This window comes from Ranitomeya imitator, chromosome 2 (assembly GCF_032444005.1).
Source record: "Ranitomeya imitator isolate aRanImi1 chromosome 2, aRanImi1.pri, whole genome shotgun sequence".
Classification (NCBI taxonomy): domain Eukaryota; kingdom Metazoa; phylum Chordata; class Amphibia; order Anura; family Dendrobatidae; genus Ranitomeya; species Ranitomeya imitator.
Window position 1 is genome coordinate 789,704,447 of NC_091283.1, and position 17,192 is coordinate 789,721,638.

At 48.5% G+C, this 17,192-nt stretch overlaps 1 protein-coding gene across 2 annotated transcripts in view; it reads left to right on the forward strand.

Moving 5' to 3' along the window:
• Positions 1 to 1,385: 1,385 nt before the first annotated feature.
• NRBF2 (nuclear receptor binding factor 2) overlaps positions 1,386 to 17,192 on the forward strand; it is a 28,593-nt gene continuing 12,786 nt past the window's right edge. For both annotated transcript variants that reach the window (XM_069753628.1, XM_069753627.1), the window contains exon 1: positions 1,386 to 1,573. Coding sequence is in view for 1 of the 2 variants with exons in the window: in XM_069753627.1 (XP_069609728.1) it covers positions 1,544 to 1,573 (30 nt within the window). In the remaining variant the exon portion in view is untranslated. The remainder of the gene's footprint in view (positions 1,574 to 17,192) is intronic.

The following is a 17,192-nucleotide window of genomic DNA, read 5'->3' on the forward strand; positions in this document are numbered from 1 at the left end:
TTCACCCCCCACCCCCTGTGCCCCCCCCCCACGCTGTTCTGAAAATACTCACCCAGCTCCCTCATTGGCTGTCGCTGCTTCCTCTCCTGGCCGCACCTTCTACTGTATGTGGTCACGTGGTGCCGACGATTACAGTCATGAATATGCGGCTCCAGCTCCCATAGGGGTGGAGCTGCATATTCATTACTGTAAATGAGCGGCCCCACGTGACCGCATACAGTAGAAGGTGCGGCCAAGAGAGGAAGCAGCGACAGCCAACGAGGGAGCTGGGTGAGTATTTTCAGAACAGCGGGGGGGGGGGGGCGCACAGGGGGTGGGGACAGGGACCTTTATTTTATACATGATAAACTTTAAAAAAAAGGATTATTCATATCTTCTCTGCAGCAAACGCTGCTGCACAGAAGATATGAATCGCGGTTTCAGCACGATGCAGGGGACAGCGCTAAACTTTAGCGCTGTCTCCTGCACGCTCCGTGTGGTACCCAGTGGGCACAAGGGCGGCACATGTGTGCCGCACGTGTGCCACACTGATGTGCCACATAAACGCAGGGGCAAACGGACATGGATAATTCCGGTACCGATTTTTTCCGGAATTATCTGGACGTGTGGGACTGCCCTAAAAAATACTCGGAGGTCACCCGAGCGTGCTAGAGAAATCTCGAGTAACGAGTATATTCACTCATCACTAATACGCTGTGATTTTATTGTACTCGGCTGAAGAAATGTCGGGTTTTCTAGGAGATTGGGAGCGTAAAAATCAGATTGCATTCGCTTGGTCCATGTTGCGTGCTATTTTTTTCTCTTGACTTGTTTTGGGGATTGCAATCCGAAATTCGCATCCAGTCACAGAATGCGGCAATTTTTTTTGTCAGTCTGATCAGTGCTGATAAAAAAATCGCAAATGAGCACTGAATCACTGACTAACGTTGGTCCGAATACAATCCGATTTTTTATTGAATTGCATTGCTCCGAATTCATCGCCAGTGTGAGCGAGCCCCTAGGGTCAGCGTTCTGTATAATGATGCGCGCCCTCTGCTGGTCAGTAATTACCAAGCCGGCACCGCCGCAGCTGAATGTGAGTATGAATATTGCGGCGCGCCCTCTGCTGGTCAGTACGTAAATACCAAGTCGGCGCGCCATCTGCTGGTCAGTATGTCATTATCAAGCCGGCACCGCCGCAGCTGAATGTGAATATGAATATTGCAGCGCGCCATCTGCTGGTCAGTATGTCATTATCAAGCCGGCACCGCCGCAGCAAAATATGAATATTGCGCCCTCTGCTGGTTGATAAGTGATTGGCAAGATAACGCTCTAAGCCGTCTCCCCGGTAACCAGCGCCGCCTCCGCTACGTCCTGGCTGCGAGGAGAGTGACGTAAGAGGGGCGGGGCTAGAGGAGGAAGTTGTTCTGCAGCAGGAGCTGCTTGTTGTGATCGGAGCCGGGATTTCCTCCCGGAGCACAGGACGCAGCGCGGCCTGATGACTGCACCCCGGCCGCCGCCTCCGGCCTAGCTCTCCCCGCGCGCACACGTCCTGCCGGCCTCTATGGAAGTGATGGAAAGTCCACTGAACCTGGTGAGTGTCCTCTCCCTGCACTGCAGCACGTCCATCATGTCCTCCCTGCTTGTCACCTCCCTGGCACGGCGGGGGTCAGGTACCACCTTGTAGGACCCCAGGACATGGGGGTCCGTCCTCCTGTAGCCACATGTGGGGCCCCTCTGCAGAGGAGGAAGGGCACAGGGTCGAGCACGGTCACCAGTAATCTGGAGTGGGATTATATGTGCCGGATTATCAGACGTCTGGATAAAAGGATCTCCAGGTCTAATCCTCATTACTGTGCAGATCCCAGGGGTCACTTCCCTCCCCCACCAGCAGGACGTGTATACATAAGGACCCCTTTAATGAACCATTTCACCTTATTAAAGGGTCAGTCGTGCATATTTTGTGATTGGAGAACCCCTTTAAGTTGAGCGATGTTAATAGCCGGCACAGAATGGTGTCCCCAGTAGTGAGTCCTCTATGGGCAGCCGGGTACCAGGGAAGGTGAGTGCACAGGGCGTCAAGGGTTGATGATGGGGCAGGAGAACACTCCGAGGAGATGTCATCAGACCAATCCCACCAATCAGGAGAGGCTGCCGCTGCTTTCTGGGAGCCCTGTGCTTGTTATGGGGCCCCTGGCGGCTGTGCGCGCTGCACGTGGGGGCCCCTGCTCCATAATGAGAATGTACTTGGCTCTGCTGTAATCCAGAACATTGTCTATATCTGCGCTCCTAGCGGGGTGACGGCCATCGTGTGAGGGAGCACAGTGTCCGCGGCCCCCGGTGCTGGCACCAGGATGTCCCAGTGTCTGCAGCATCTGTACATGTAGTGATGTGTATGTGATTGTACGCCCCCTTCTGGGAAAATGGCAGCACAGCCGGCCGCGGGGCTCCCGTCCACTCCCTGTGTGATCATAGGGGGATCTTATCCCGGTGCCTGCGCACTGCAGTACTTTGCTCTGCCCTCAACAGGACAGATAAGTACACCTGCGCCGGAGCCACGGCATGAAGACCAGAAGAGGACGTCATCGTAAGAAGATGGGAGGCCCCGGACCGCAACGCCCACCGCAGCGGGACCACCCCTGGGTGAGTATAATCTAACCTCTTTTTCTCATCTTTCAGGATACATCGGGGGCTTATCTACAGCATTACAGTATTCTGTAGATAAGCCCCTGATGCTGGTGGGCTTAGCTAATCTTCGATTTTGGGGGTGACAGGTTCCCTTTAACACGACCCTTTGGGGTGAGCACAACTGACAGGGGGCTTCTGGTTCCCTTGTCAGTACCTGTCTATCAGAATGGTTCCCTATGAGCGCTTTTCCCCCTTATCCTTTAGATCCGTCCCGCCATCCGCCCCCCGCCATATGGCGCACATCACCTGGGTTCCCGCATTCACCAGACGGGATTTTAAGAAGTTATTTGTTGTGATGACCACTAGAGGCGCTACGTGGTCAGTGATTCTAATAATTCTGATCATGTGACCTTCAGAGGAAGCGGAGCAGTAGTAGCAGTGGATCGTCCACTCTTTTGGGTTTATTACCAAAGATTATGTGCCAAAATCCACATAAAAAGCCGGCTTCAGACCCGCTGGCAGTAAGCCTCCTGCTCAGGGCATTTTCTTCAGGTGTATTTTTAGTGTCTATTTTCTTCGTTTTCTTTTTGTAAGAGGGCAGTCAGACGGCCGTAGAAATCAGACCACATTGCTCAGACTGCAGCCGAGCTCCCGACCCGAGCGTGACAGCTGCCTAGAAATATATAAATCCATCACGCTCAGATCAGGAGAGCCGCCGGCCAGTCAGAGCATTGCGGTCCGACTTATTTGTCCGTCTGCGACAAACTCAACTTTGTCATGTCATTAAGTGTGATTTTTTTTTTCATGCATTTTGACACCCCACATTATAATTAACCCCTTCATGACCCAGCCTATTTTGACCTTAATGACCTGGCCGTTTTTTGCAATTCTGACCAGTGTCCCTTTATGAGGTAATAACTCAGGAACGCTTCAACGGATCCTAGCGGTTCTGAGATTGTTTTTTCGTGACATATTGGGCTTCATGTTAGTGGTAAATTTAGGTCAATAAATTCTGCGTTTATTTGTGATAAAAACGGAAATTTGGCGAAAATTTTGAAAATTTCGCAATTTTCACATTTTGAATTTTTATTCTGTTAAACCAGAGAGTTATGTGACACAAAATAGTTAATAAATAACATTTCCCACATGTCTACTTTACACCAGCACAATTTTGGAAACAAAATTTTTTTTTGCTAGGAAGTTATAAGAGTTAAAATTTGACCTGCGATTTCTCATTTTTACAACGAAATTTACAAAACCATTTTTTTTAGGGACCACCTCACATTTGAAGTCAGTTTGAGGGGTCTATATGGCTGAAAATACCCAAAAGTGACACCATTCTAAAAACTGCACCCCTCAAGGTGCTCAAAACCACATTCAAGAAGTTTATTAACCCTTCAGGTGCTTCACAGCAGCAGAAGCAACATGGAAGGAAAAAATGAACATTTAACTTTTTAGTCACAAAAATTATCTTTTAGCAACATTTTTTTTATTTTCCCAATGGTACAAGGAGAAACTGAACCACGAAAGTTGTTGTCCAATTTGTCCTGAGTACGCTGATACCTCATATGTGGGGGTAAACCACTGTTTGGGCGCACGGCAGGGCTTGGAAGGGAAGGAGCGCCATTTGACTTTTTGAATGAAAAATTGGCTCCACTCTTTAGCGGACACCATGTCACGTTTGGAGAGCCCCCGTGTGCCTAAAAATTGGAGCTCCCCCACACGTGACCCCATTTTGGAAACTAGACGCCCCAAGGAACTTATCTAGATGCATAGTGAGAACTTTGAACCCCCGGGGGCTTCACAAATTGATCCGTAAAAATGAAAAAGTACTTTTTTTTCACAAAATAATTCTTTTAGCCTCAATTTTTTTCATTTTCACATGGGTAACAGGATAAAATGGATCCTAAAATTTGTTGGGCAATTTCTCATGAGTACACCGATACCTCACATGTGGGGGTAAACCACTGTTTGGGCACATGGTAAGGTTCGGAAGGGAAGGAGCGCCATTTGACTTTTTGAATGAAAAATTATCTCCATCGTTAGCGGACACCATGTCGTGTTTGGAGAGCCCCCGTGTGCCTAAACATTGGAGCTCCCCCACAAATGACCCCATTTTGGAAACTAGACCCCCCAAGGAACTTATCTAGATGCATATTGAGCACTTTAAACCCTCAGGTGCTTCACAAATTGATCTGTAAAAATGAAAAAGTACTTTTTTTTTCACAAAAAAATTCTTTTCGCCTCAGTTTTTCATTTTCACATGGGCAATAGGATAAAATGAATCCTAAAATTTGTTGGGCAATTTCTCCCGAGTACGCCGATACCTCATATGTGGGGGTAAACCACTGTTTGGGCACACGGCAGGGCTCGGAAGGGAAGGCGCGCCATTTGACTTTTTGAATGGAAAATTAGCTCCAATTGTTAGCGGACACCATGTCGCGTTTAGAGAGCCCCTGTGTGCCTATGCATTGGAGCTCCCCCACAAGTGACCCCATTTTGGAAACTAGACCCCCCCAAGGAACTTATCTAGATGCATATTGAGCACTTTAAACCCCCAGGTGCTTCACAGAAGTTTATAATGCAGAGCCATGAAAATAAAAAATAATTTTTCTTTCCTCAAAAATGATTTTTAGCCTGGAATTTCCTATTTTGCCAAGGGTAATAGGAGAAATTGGACCGCAAATGTTGTTGTCCAGTTTGTCCTGAGTACGCTGATACCCCATATGTGGGGGTAAACCACTGTTTGGGCGCACGGCAGGGCTCGGAAGGGAAGGCACGCCAATTGGCTTTTTAAATGGAAAATTAGCTCCAATCATTAGCGGACACCATGTCACGTTTGGAGAGCCCCTGTGTGCCTAAACATTGGAGATCCCCCACATATGACCCCATTTTGGAAACTAGACCCCCAAAGGAACTAATCTAGATGTGTGGTGAGGACTTTGAACTTCCAAGTGCTTCACAGAAGTTTATAACGCAGAGCCATGAAAATAAAATAAAAATTTTATTTTCTCTAAAATGATTTTTTAGCCTGCAATTTATTATTTTCCCAAGGGTAAAAGGAGAAATTTGACCCCAAAAGTTGTTGTACAGTTTCTCCTGAGTACGCTGATACCCCATATGTGGGGGTAAACCACAGTTTGGGCACATGTCGGGGCTCGGAATTCAAGTAGTGACATTTTGAAATGCAGACTTTGATGGAATGCTCTGCGGGCGTTACGTTGCGTTTGCAGAGCCCCTGATGTGGCTAAACAGTAGAAACCCCCCACAAGTGACCCCATTTTAGAAACTAGACCCCGAAAGGAACTTATCTAGATGTGAGGTGAGCACTTTGAACCCCCAAGTGCTTCACAGAAGTTTATAACACAGAGCAGTGAAAATAATAAATACGTTTTCTTTCCTCAAAAATAATTTTTTAGCCCAGAATTTTTTATTTTCCCAAGGGTTACAGGAGAAATTGGACCCCAAAAGTTGTTGTCCAGTTTCTCCTGAGTACGCTGATACCCCATATGTGGGGGTAAACCACTGTTTGGGCACACGTCGGGGCTCAGAAGGGAAGTAGTGACGTTTTGAAATGCAGACTTTGATGGAATGGTCTGCGGGCGTCACGTTGCGTTTGCAGAGCCCCTGGTGTGCCTAAACAGTAGAAACCCCCCACAAGTGACCCCATTTTGGAAACTAGACCCCCCAAGGAACTTATCTAGATATGTGGTGAGCACTTTGAACCCCCAAGTGCTTCACAGACGTTTACAACGCAGAGCCGTGAAAATAAAAAATCATTTTACTTTCCTCAAAAATGATGTTTTAGCAAGCAATTTTTTATTTTCTCAAGGGTAACAGGAGAAATTGGACCCCAGTAATTGTTGCCCAGTTTGTCCTGAGTACACTGATACCCCATATGTGGGGGTAAACCACTGTTTGGGCACACGTCGGGGCTCGGAAGGGAAGCAGCACCATTTGACTTTTTGAATAAAAGATTGGCTGGAATCAATGGTGGCGCCATGTTGCGTTTGGAGACCCCCTGATGTGCCTAAACAGTGGAAACCCCTCAATTCTAATGCCAACACACCCCTAACCCTTATCCCAACTGTAGCCGTAACCCTAACCACAACCCTAACCGCAACACACCCCTAACCACAACCCTAACCCCAACACACCCCTAACCCTAACCACAACCCTAATTCCAACCCAACCCTAACCCTAAGGCTATGTACCCACGTTGCGGATTCGTGTGAGATTTTTCCGCACCATTTTTGAAAAATCCGCGGGTAAAAGGCACTGCGTTTTACCTGCGGATTTACTGCGGATTTCACCTGCGGATTCCTATTGAGGAATAGGTGTAAAACGCTGCGGAATCCGCACAAAGAATTGACATGCTGCGGAAAATACAACGCAGCGTTTCCGTGCGGTATTTTCCGCACCATGGGCACAGCGGATTTGGTTTTCCATAGGTTTACATGGTACTGTAAACCTGATGGAACACTGCTGCGGATCCGCAGCGGCCAATCTGCAGCCAAATCCGCACCGTGTGCACATAGCCTAATTCTAAAGGTATGTGCACACGCTTCGGAAAACGCTGCGGATCCGCAGCAGTTTCCCATGAGTTTACATTTCAATGTAAACCTATGGGAAACAAAAATCGCTGTACACATGCTGCGGAAAAACTGCACGGAAACGCAGCGGTTTACATTCCGCAGCATGTCACTTCTTTCTGCGGATTCCACAGCGGTTTTACAACTGCTCCAATAGAAAATCGCAGTTGTAAAACCGCAGTGAAATGCGCAGAAAAACCGCGGTAAATCTGCCATAAATCCGCAGCGGTTTAGCACTGCGGATTTATCAAATCCGCTGCGGAAAAATCCGCAGAGGACCAGAATACGTGTGCACATACCGAAACCCTACCCCTAACCCTACCCCTAACCCTACCCCTAACCCTACCCCTAACCCTACCCCTACCCCTAACCCTACCCCTAACCCTACCCCTACCCCTAACCCTACCCCTAACCCTACCCCTAACCCTACCCCTAACCCTACCCCTACCCCTAACCCTAACCCTACCCCTAACCCTACCCCTAACCCTACCCCTAACCCTAACCCTACCCCTAACCCTACCCCTAACCCTACCCCTAACCCTAACCCTAGTTCTAACTCCAACCTTAGTGAAAAAAAAAAAAAATTCTTTATTTTATTATTGTCCCTATCTATGGGGGACAAATGGGGGGGGTCATTTACTGTTTTTTTATTTTGACCACTGTGATAGATTATATCACAGTGATCAAAATTCACATTGGAACGAATCTGCCGGCCGGCAGATTCGGCGGGCGCACTGCGCATGCGCCCGCCATTTTGGAACATGGCGGCGCTCGGGGAAGAAGACGGACGGGACCCCGCCAGGATCGGTAAGTATAAGGGGGGGAGATCAGGGTACAGGGGGGGGGGAGATCAGGGCACGGGGGAGGGATCGGAGCATGGGGGAGAGTGATAGGTGTGCGGGCGGGTGGATCGGTGTGCAGGGGGGGTGGATCGGTGTGCAGGGGGGGTGGTTCGGAGCACGGGGGGGGATCGGAGTGCGGGGGGGTTTGATTGGAGCACGGGGGGGTGTGATTGGAGCACGGGGGGAGCGGGCAGGAGGACGGGGGAGCGGAGCACAGGACGGAGGGGAGCGGGCCACAGATCGGGGGGCTGGGGGGGCGATCGGTGGGGTGGGGTGGGGGCACATTAGTATTTCCAGCCATGGCCGATGATATTGCAGCATCGGCCATGGCTGGATTGTAATATTTCACCATTTTTTTAGGTGAAATATTACAAATCGCTCTGATTGGCAGTTTCACTTTCAACAGCCAATCAGAGCGATCGTAGCCACGAGGGGGTGAAGCCACCCCCCCGGGCTAAACTACCACTCCCCCTGTCCCTGCAGATCGGGTGAAATGGGAGTTAACCCTTTCACCCGGCCTGCAGGGACGCGATCTTTCTGTGACACAGCATATGCGTCACAGGTTGGATTGGCACCGACTTTCATGACGCATACGCTGTGTCACAGGTCGGGAAGGGGTTAAATACAAATAAAAAAGCACATCAAAACTGTAAAACAAAACAAAAAAAAAGTAGATTATTTTTCAAAACTGTGCCAAAATCACACTTGATATTAGATGTTGATTTTTCAGCCTGGATATGTCCAATAAAAAATCCTCAATGTGAGCATCGCCTAGTGGACAAGCCTCTGTTTGACCAGATTTACTCACAGGTGACAGCTCTGCTTTTGCTACAATGTGGTCAGTGGGGCACAAAAAGTAATAGACATACCTAGTATATGGCTAAAATGGAATCTGTCAGCAGTTCTTCTCTGCCTCATCTGAGATCAGTGTAATGTAGGAAAAGAGACGCTGAATCCAACAATGTGTCACTTAGATTACTGGGTGCAGCAGTTCTGGCACAATCAGAGCTGTTAGATTTAGAATGAAGCAGAGCTGAGCAAGCTAGCCCGCCCCCACCTCAGCTATCCCCGCCCCCACCACAGCTAACCCCGCCCCCACCACAGGTAACCCTGCCCCCACCAGTCTCTCCATGTACAAACTCCATAAACAGTGAGGTGCTCAGTTGCAGGACTCGTCCAGTAATGTTAAATCCTTCACAGTTAGTAAACTGCTCTATGCACTTTGACAAGTGACACATCCCTGAATTCTGTGTTTCAGCCTCCATCTCCCGCTGTCTTCAGATAACATAGCAAAATCCTGCAGAGGTTGTGCCAAGTTCTTATGTGGGTAAAACTGAGTACAGCTTGTAAAATCTATCAACTTTGCAATGTCCCAGCTATTAAAATGTCTCTGCTTTCGCTTTGAAGCTGGTTATGTCCCGTCTTCAGTCCCCTGTGCTGCAGAGGGAACGTTGTCTCTGCCAGCCACCTGGGAGAGCACATAGTTTGGGCCAACACTGGTGTGACCTGTCAATCTTCAGGAAGCCAGGTGTCAGAGGAGTGCTGCGCTTCTGAAGATTCATCTTGAGACATCCCCTGTAAGGAATTTTCTGAGCACTAGCCAAAAAAAAAACCAATCTTGGTTTCTGTGTAATGAGCCCCCCAACGCTCCTGTTACATTTCCTTTCTAGGGCCCTCTTCAGCCGTCGTGATCTGTTACATCCGGCCAGCTTTCTGTGCGTTTAGCCTACATTTCTGCTAGATCAGTCCTGCAGCTCCCCCACTTCCACCCTCAGTGATGACCACCCCACCTACAAAGCACCATTCTGAGACTCCCATGCAGTCTCAGGATGGATAATTTTCTGCACACCCAGGTTCTCCTCCCTAACATTCCTCCACTTCACCTAGTGTGCCCATTCCTGCAGTCGGCAATGCTCCAGGTGCTGACACTGGCCGCACGCATGCTCCGTCTTCTGAAGTCCTATCATGGATGTATTTATTCTATGTCACTCTTTTACCACTATCTGAAAACCACAGCTAGTACTTGTATGTGAAAATCAGATGTCTAATGAGCCGTGAGAGTGCGGATGTGAGCAGGTCCGTAACCTGAACCCCTGCGGCTGCATCTTTAGGGGAGGGAGGACAGGGGGAGTCTGGTGCGGAGGGGGCTGGTGTGTGGAGGGGAAGCGGAGGAGATGCCTGTGGGTGGGGGTGTGTGGGGGTGAACAAAGGTGGCGGTGTATGTGTGGAGAGGGCTCTGATGTGGGGGGTGGATGGAGGAATCTGATTTGGGGGAGGACTAAAGAGGCAGGTGTGTGGGGGTGGTGGAAGAGTGTCGAAGGAGTCTGGTGTGGGGGCAGTGGAGATGCGTGTGGGGGAAGCAGAGGGAGGCACATGTGGAGCAGATAAAACGGGGTGGAGGCAGCGGCTGTCAGAGGCGGGTGTGTGGGCGGAGGAGTCTGATTTTGAGGGTAAAGGAGGCTTCGGTATGTGGGGGGGGTGCTTACTCTCCTATTTAAAACGCATAGCCATACATTGATGCTCTTGGTGTCTCTGGAGAAGTACATTGGGCATATTCAGACAATTAGTATCACTTGTCCATGTGCTTATTTTGGACTCATATAATTTAATAGAACTATTCACTCGTCCATTTTCTGTTGTTTACTGTCTGTGTGTCCATTTTGTTAAAGGGAACCGGTCACCCCCAAAATCGAAAGTGAGCTAAGCCCACCAGCATCAGGGGCTTATCTACAGCATTCTGTAATGCTGTAGATAAGCCCCCGATGTAACCTAAAAGATGATAAAAAGAGGTTAGATTATACTCACCCAGGGGTGGTCCCAGTCCGATGGGCGTCGCGGTCTGGTCTGGTTCTTACGATGACGTCCTCTTCTTGTATTCACGCTCCGACGCAGGCATACTTTGTCCTGTTGAGGGCAGAGCAAAGTACTGCAGTACGCAGGCCCCGGGAAAGGTCAGAGAGGCCCAGCACCTGCGCACTGCAGTACTTTGCTCTGCCCTCAACAGGGCAAAGTACGCCTGAGCCGCAGCCTGAAGACAATAAGAGGACGTCATCTGATGAAGGGAGGCCCTGGACCGTGACACCCATCGGACCGGGACCTTGGTGAGTATAATCTAACCTCTTTTTCTCATCTTTCAGGATACATCAGGGACTTATCTACAGTATTCCAGAATGCTGTAGATAAGCCCCTGATGCCGGTGGGCTTAGCTCACCTTCGATTTTGGGGTTGACAGGTTCCCTTTAAGCAAATTGCCTCTTCAGAGAGGAAGACAACCTGAAGTTTAGCACCAACTATTGGAAGTAGTGATCCTAAAAGTCAGTATAGACTCGAACTAGAGTTACAATATAACTTTGAATAAAAGCTAAACCAGAATCTCAATTTGCAGACACGTGTTTTGGGGTATGAGATCTGATTTGGCTAGGGAAGAGTCTTAAGACTGGGATCTAAGAAGTAATGCTTCTCCTTGTGGAGTGTGACAAGCCAGACCTGGCCTGTCAGAGTGAGGAGACTTATACACCATGCAAGGTGTGTTGTATAAGTCTCCTCACTCTGACATGCCAGGCCTGGCTTGTCACTCTCCACAAAGAGAAATGCTACTCTTTAGGTTGTTTTCACATTGCGTTCTGTGTCCCCTGTTGGGGTGTACATCCAAAATTTAGCAAAAAATGTGGTCCGGACGCATGCAGCGTCAGGGCCATAGACTGTAAAGGTGTCGACACAGCGAGTATGTGTACTGACGTGCATCATTTTTGGGAGCGTACACCTACAGGAGGCGGACACTCCGGTGTAGTAGCCTGTGTCTGGGTGTCCACCTCCTGTAGGCGTTCACGCCTGATAAAAGTACACAGCAGGGCGCACGCTTGCTCTGCCATCACCTTTACAGTCTATGGCCCCGTCACCGCATGTGTCCAGAGCCCATTTAGCGGTGGATTTTGGACTTACGCCCCGACGGGGACACAGTGTGAAAGCGCCCTTTGATTTCATTTTCTTAAATTGAATGCCCAATCCTGATTTATTTTTTATTTTTTTCATGATTTTCACATAAGAGGCACGAGTGTCAGTGTAGCCTAAGTCCGTGCAATGTGGTCCGTAATTGGACCGAGATCCTCAGACATCTGAATGAGCCTTTATGTGACCAATCTCTGGCGTCGGAGAAGTAAATGGAGACCGGGGGGTATATAATGCCTGAGTTATAATAAGCTTGGAAGACCCCTGACCTAGTTTTGCTATTATGCCCATTTTCTTATTCAGACCTTCATATCTTATTTGCCCTATTGCCCCGAGCATTATAGATACCGGCTGGAATATGCCGGGTTATTAGCAGCTGTGTACCGGACATGGTGACGTCGGTGCCGGATATCCCGCTCAGTGTACACGTGCCGCAGAACGGCTCCGCTACTATTCTGGGCTGAATAATTACATCATCAGGATTGAATTCTAGAATTAATGAGACGTGACGCGCCCCTGAGTTGGGATTTCTTGCATGAATGAGTGTATGGAGATTTGGCGTACCGGCTCACTGGCAGCTGTTTTAGCATCTCTGTTTTTGGCTGCTGCAACTTTTCACCATCTTGAAAGGACTACAGCTCCCAGCATGACCATCCTAGTCAGACAGAAGAGTGGAGTGTTCTTCAGATGATATGGAGTATACTGTATATTCTGTTTAGATCGGGGTGAGAGTATTCAGTCTTTTTAAGCCTAGATCTGGCCTCACACCATCAATAGCGGTCATCTGACGCCGCCATACACTCGGATCAGCTGAGCAGTCGTGCATTCAATGAGAATAAGGCTATATGCCGCTGTCAGACACCTCTACCAATTGGGCATGTTCAAATCCAACATGCCTGATCCTACTTCTCCCAAGATCTGCCATAGGGGGCGAAACTCCTCCATACATAATAGATGGTCATCCCGTCTTACCTGGGTCGGCAGGGTTGTCCGGTGTTCACCTAATGTGTGGCCATCTTTACACTAAACAGTCTCCACTGCCAATCTATTGTCTATGAGGAATCGGCCGCCAGTGCCACCATTGATCTGATAGGTACACCCTATGTTTTGGGGGCTAAAAAGACACCCAGAAGACTCCCGAGCATTATTATTTACTTTTCCACCTAAAAAAAAAACATTATTGGTCTAGTCATTGGTTAATGAAGATCAAAAAATGTCCGTAAAACGTCAGGAAAAAATTCTTAGGCTAGGTTCACATTGCGTTAGTGGGTGTCCGCTAACGGACTCCGTTACATGGCGCAATTGTCGCAATTAACGCTATGTAATGGATCCGTTAGCGCACCCATTGACTGCAATGTGCTAACGCATCGCAAACGTATGCCATTTTTGGCATGCGTCTGCGATGTGCCGTTAGTTTCGGACGGACCTCGAACGCTGCTTGCAGAGTTCAGGGTCCGTTCTTCGCTAGCGCAGATCGGGCATCTGCGCTAGCGGGATTGCCGAACGCAATCCCTTTTTGGACATTGCGTTAGTGCAAACTGTTTCGCAGATACGCTAACGCAATGTGAACCTAGCCTTAGGGGATTTCACTTTGGACTTTACATTCTATAGTGAAGTATAGACCACACGACATACAAAGTGATTCGCTTTGTGACTTTTTTGTCCTCTTTGTATAGTAAATCTAGCTGATTAGCAGATTCCACTTTCCTAGGCAGTAAGAAATCGCGTGCTCGCCTAGCGTCTTGCTACTGGATGAATGCGTGTAATTAACAAAAAAATGAAATGTGAACAGATCCTTAAAATGCTGAAAAAAAAGTGTAAAGAAGATTAGTGCGGAAACTCTGCTTTTAAATTGGACAAACACATTGTCGCGATAAGCAGGAAAAGCATAAAACTTTGTTGAATTAAGAACATATTGAACAAATTCCATCATGCGGATACATTTAATTGCAAGGCTGTGAACAATAGAGCTCGGTGATGAATGGCTCTTGTTCTGCAGGTCCCTTTGTGTCTGTAGCCAAAGACCGGGAGGAGCGTCATTACCATCGTAACGAGCCTTAAAGGGATTCTGTCACCAGAAAAAAAAGCGCTATTAAGTTGCAGATATGGGGCTAATCTGCAGGTTAATAGCGTTACTAGCCTGCCCGGCACTGGCACTTTGGGAGAAATTCACCTTTATTCTCCCTGGCAGCGATGGGTTTCATGAGGGCGGCACCGGCGCGGGTTCAGTCACTGCTCTGTGTATTTTGAGCGGTGACTGTAAACGGGCCCCGGCCCCAATGCAGAGCCAGTGTCAGTCAGAGCCAGGGCCCGCTTTCAGTCACCGCTCACTATATACAGCCCAGTGACTGAAATCCAAACATTGCCGGAGGGAATAAAGCTCATTTTCTCCCGCAGCGTTCAGCTAAGTGCAGGCGTGGGGCAGGTGAGTAACACTATTAACCTGCAGATTGGCCCCATTTCTGTAGGTTAATAGTGTTTTTTCTAGTGACCGATTCCCTTTAAGTTTGGAACACAGCGATCACATTTTTGCAATAGTTACCCTTATTGTCTTCTTCTGTATGTTCACACATGGTGTTTTTGCAGTGTTTTGCTTTGTTTCTTTTTGCGGCAAAAACGCTGCGTTGTTACAGTACTTACAAAGTGAATGAGGTTTTAAAAATCTCACGCACCCACTTGTTTGTTTTTGTTTGTTCCTTGAGTTTTTCGGAGCTGCTGGGCGTTTTTTGAACTCTGCAGCACTTCCATTTTCTCAGCTGTTTTGCAGCATTTTTCACCCTTTCTAAGGAATAAGGGGGGAAAAAACACAAGTAAAAATGCATGTAAAACGTGGTTGTTTTACGCAGCATTTTTACCCCTGACAGGTGAACGTTTGGATTAAGGCCAAGTTCCCATGAGCGTATTTTCGCTCCATGTGACGCATGTGTGAGCAACATACCACGCACGGACCAGTGTTAGCCCATGTGTTCGTGCATGTGGTCTATTCTCCGCATTTACCTCGCAGCATATACTAATCTGTCCTGATTTACAAACCAAGCTAGTACATGTAAATCGTAGGCAGCTCCTCGCCCGTCTGTTATGTGGGCGAGCAGATGTGACTTCAGCTTGTTTGAACTTAAGGTACCTTTACACTAAACGACTTAAGGTATCTTCACACTGAACAACTTTCCAACGATCACGACCAGCGATACGACCTGGCCGTGATCGTTGGTAAGTCGTTGTGTGGTCGCTGGGGAGCTGTCACACAGACAGCTCTCTCCAGCGACCAACGATCAGGGGAACGACTTCAGCATCGTTGAAACTGTCTTCAACGATGCCGAAGTCCCCCTGCAGCACCCGGGTAACCAGGGTAAACATCGGGTTACTAAGTGCAGGGCCGTGCTTAGTAACCCGATATTTACCCTGGTTACCATTGTAAAAGTAAAAAAAAAACCAAAACACTACATACTCACATTCTGATGTCTGTCACGTCCCCTGCCGGCGTCCACAGGGTTAAAACGGCTTTCGGCAGGAGCGCTGCTAATGCACGCGCTGCTGCCGAGAGTTTCCCTGCACTGACTATGTCAGCGCCGGCCGTGACAGTGGTGACGTCACCGCTGTGCTCTGCTTTACGGCCAGCGCTGACACAGTGCAGGGAAACTCTCGGCCGGAGCGCGTGCAGCAACGTTCCTGCTGAAAGCAGTTTTAACCCTGTGGACGCCGGGGGACATGACAGACATCAGAATGTGAGTATGTACTGTTTTTTTGTTTTTTTTTTTTTTACAATGGTAACCAGGGTAAATATCGGGTTACTAAGCGCGGCCCTGCGCTTAGTAACTCGATATTTACCCTGGTTACAAGTGAACACATCGCTGGATCGGCGTCACACACGCCGATCCAGCGATGACAGCGGGTGATCAGCGACCAAAAAATGGTCCTGATCATTCCCCAACGATCTCCCAGCAGGGGCCTGATCATTGGTCGCTGTCACACATAACAAGATCGTTAGCGGGATCGTTGCTACGTCACCAAAAGCGTGATTTTGCAACGATATAGTTAACGATATCGTTGTGTGTGACTCCAGCTTTAGCCTAAAACTGTGATAAGTTGTGCAAATTAGTTTTCCACCTCCCTGGACTCCTCCATTTGCAGGAACGCTCTCTGGGAGGCCGCCGACAGATGCTTCTGGCAGTGGATTTTCTCTGCGCTGACCGTAATTCAGCAGGCCAGATCCTTCTCTCCAGGCATCATATGTCGGGGAACAGTCAAGCATACACAATATACACAAAAATCGTCGTGTTCAGCCAGCTTTTATCTATTGTGTATGGGGGCCTCTCTCCAAGTGATCGCTCTCGAGTAGAGTTGCAGGACACAGTCAAGCACTCAGGTCAGTAATATTTGACGTCTGTACAGAAGCCATATTTCCGCCCCCTATATCCACGGCTCATCTTTTGAATAGCCGGCTTGGAACAACATCATCATTACAGCGTGACTGCAAATGTGACATCACGCCAGGCCGAAAAATCAAAAGATGAGCCACAGATGTGGTCAGGTGGTGGTGCTCAGGACTGCTGTCCAGCGTCCACAGACTACTGGCATGGCTGCTGATCCTATAGATCGATTCACACCAACTCCGCTCCCCAACCAATCAAAATCATAACTGCCTTATGACGCGTTATTCAACAATTTCATCTCCTAGACATCATCTTGTAGATGAGTTGGACCATGGCACTACTGCTGTTGAGGAGGAGGGTGCCATGCTTGGGAGAAACCTGGAAAACTAAAGGGGGCCATACTTATTCGTTCAATGAACATTGGCCACAGCCGTGGCCTCTCCCGGATATTGTGGAAAATTAAGGTGTGAATTCAACATGCCAATCCTTTTTTGTGACTGTCTGTAAGTCGTGGGGACAGGCCTGACCGGCCAGCTCTCCAATATTTGCCCAGTATATAGTATATTAGGACATGCAGTTCTGGGATTGTTGCCTTCTCACTTACGAGGCTCGGACAGGGATGGTTTTATGGATTTTTGGGATTAGGGCTGGGGTGAGGGACTCTTTCACAACTATTATAATGGACGGCAGGAGAAAATGTGCTGCTATGCTCGTAAATAATAGGTTATTTATTTGCAGGAAGCGTCATGTGTTTTCCAGGCGGAGGGTTGGTGCGGATGCATTTTCCGCCCGCTCGGTGTAGGTGTAGGACATTCCTCTGCCGTTTCTCA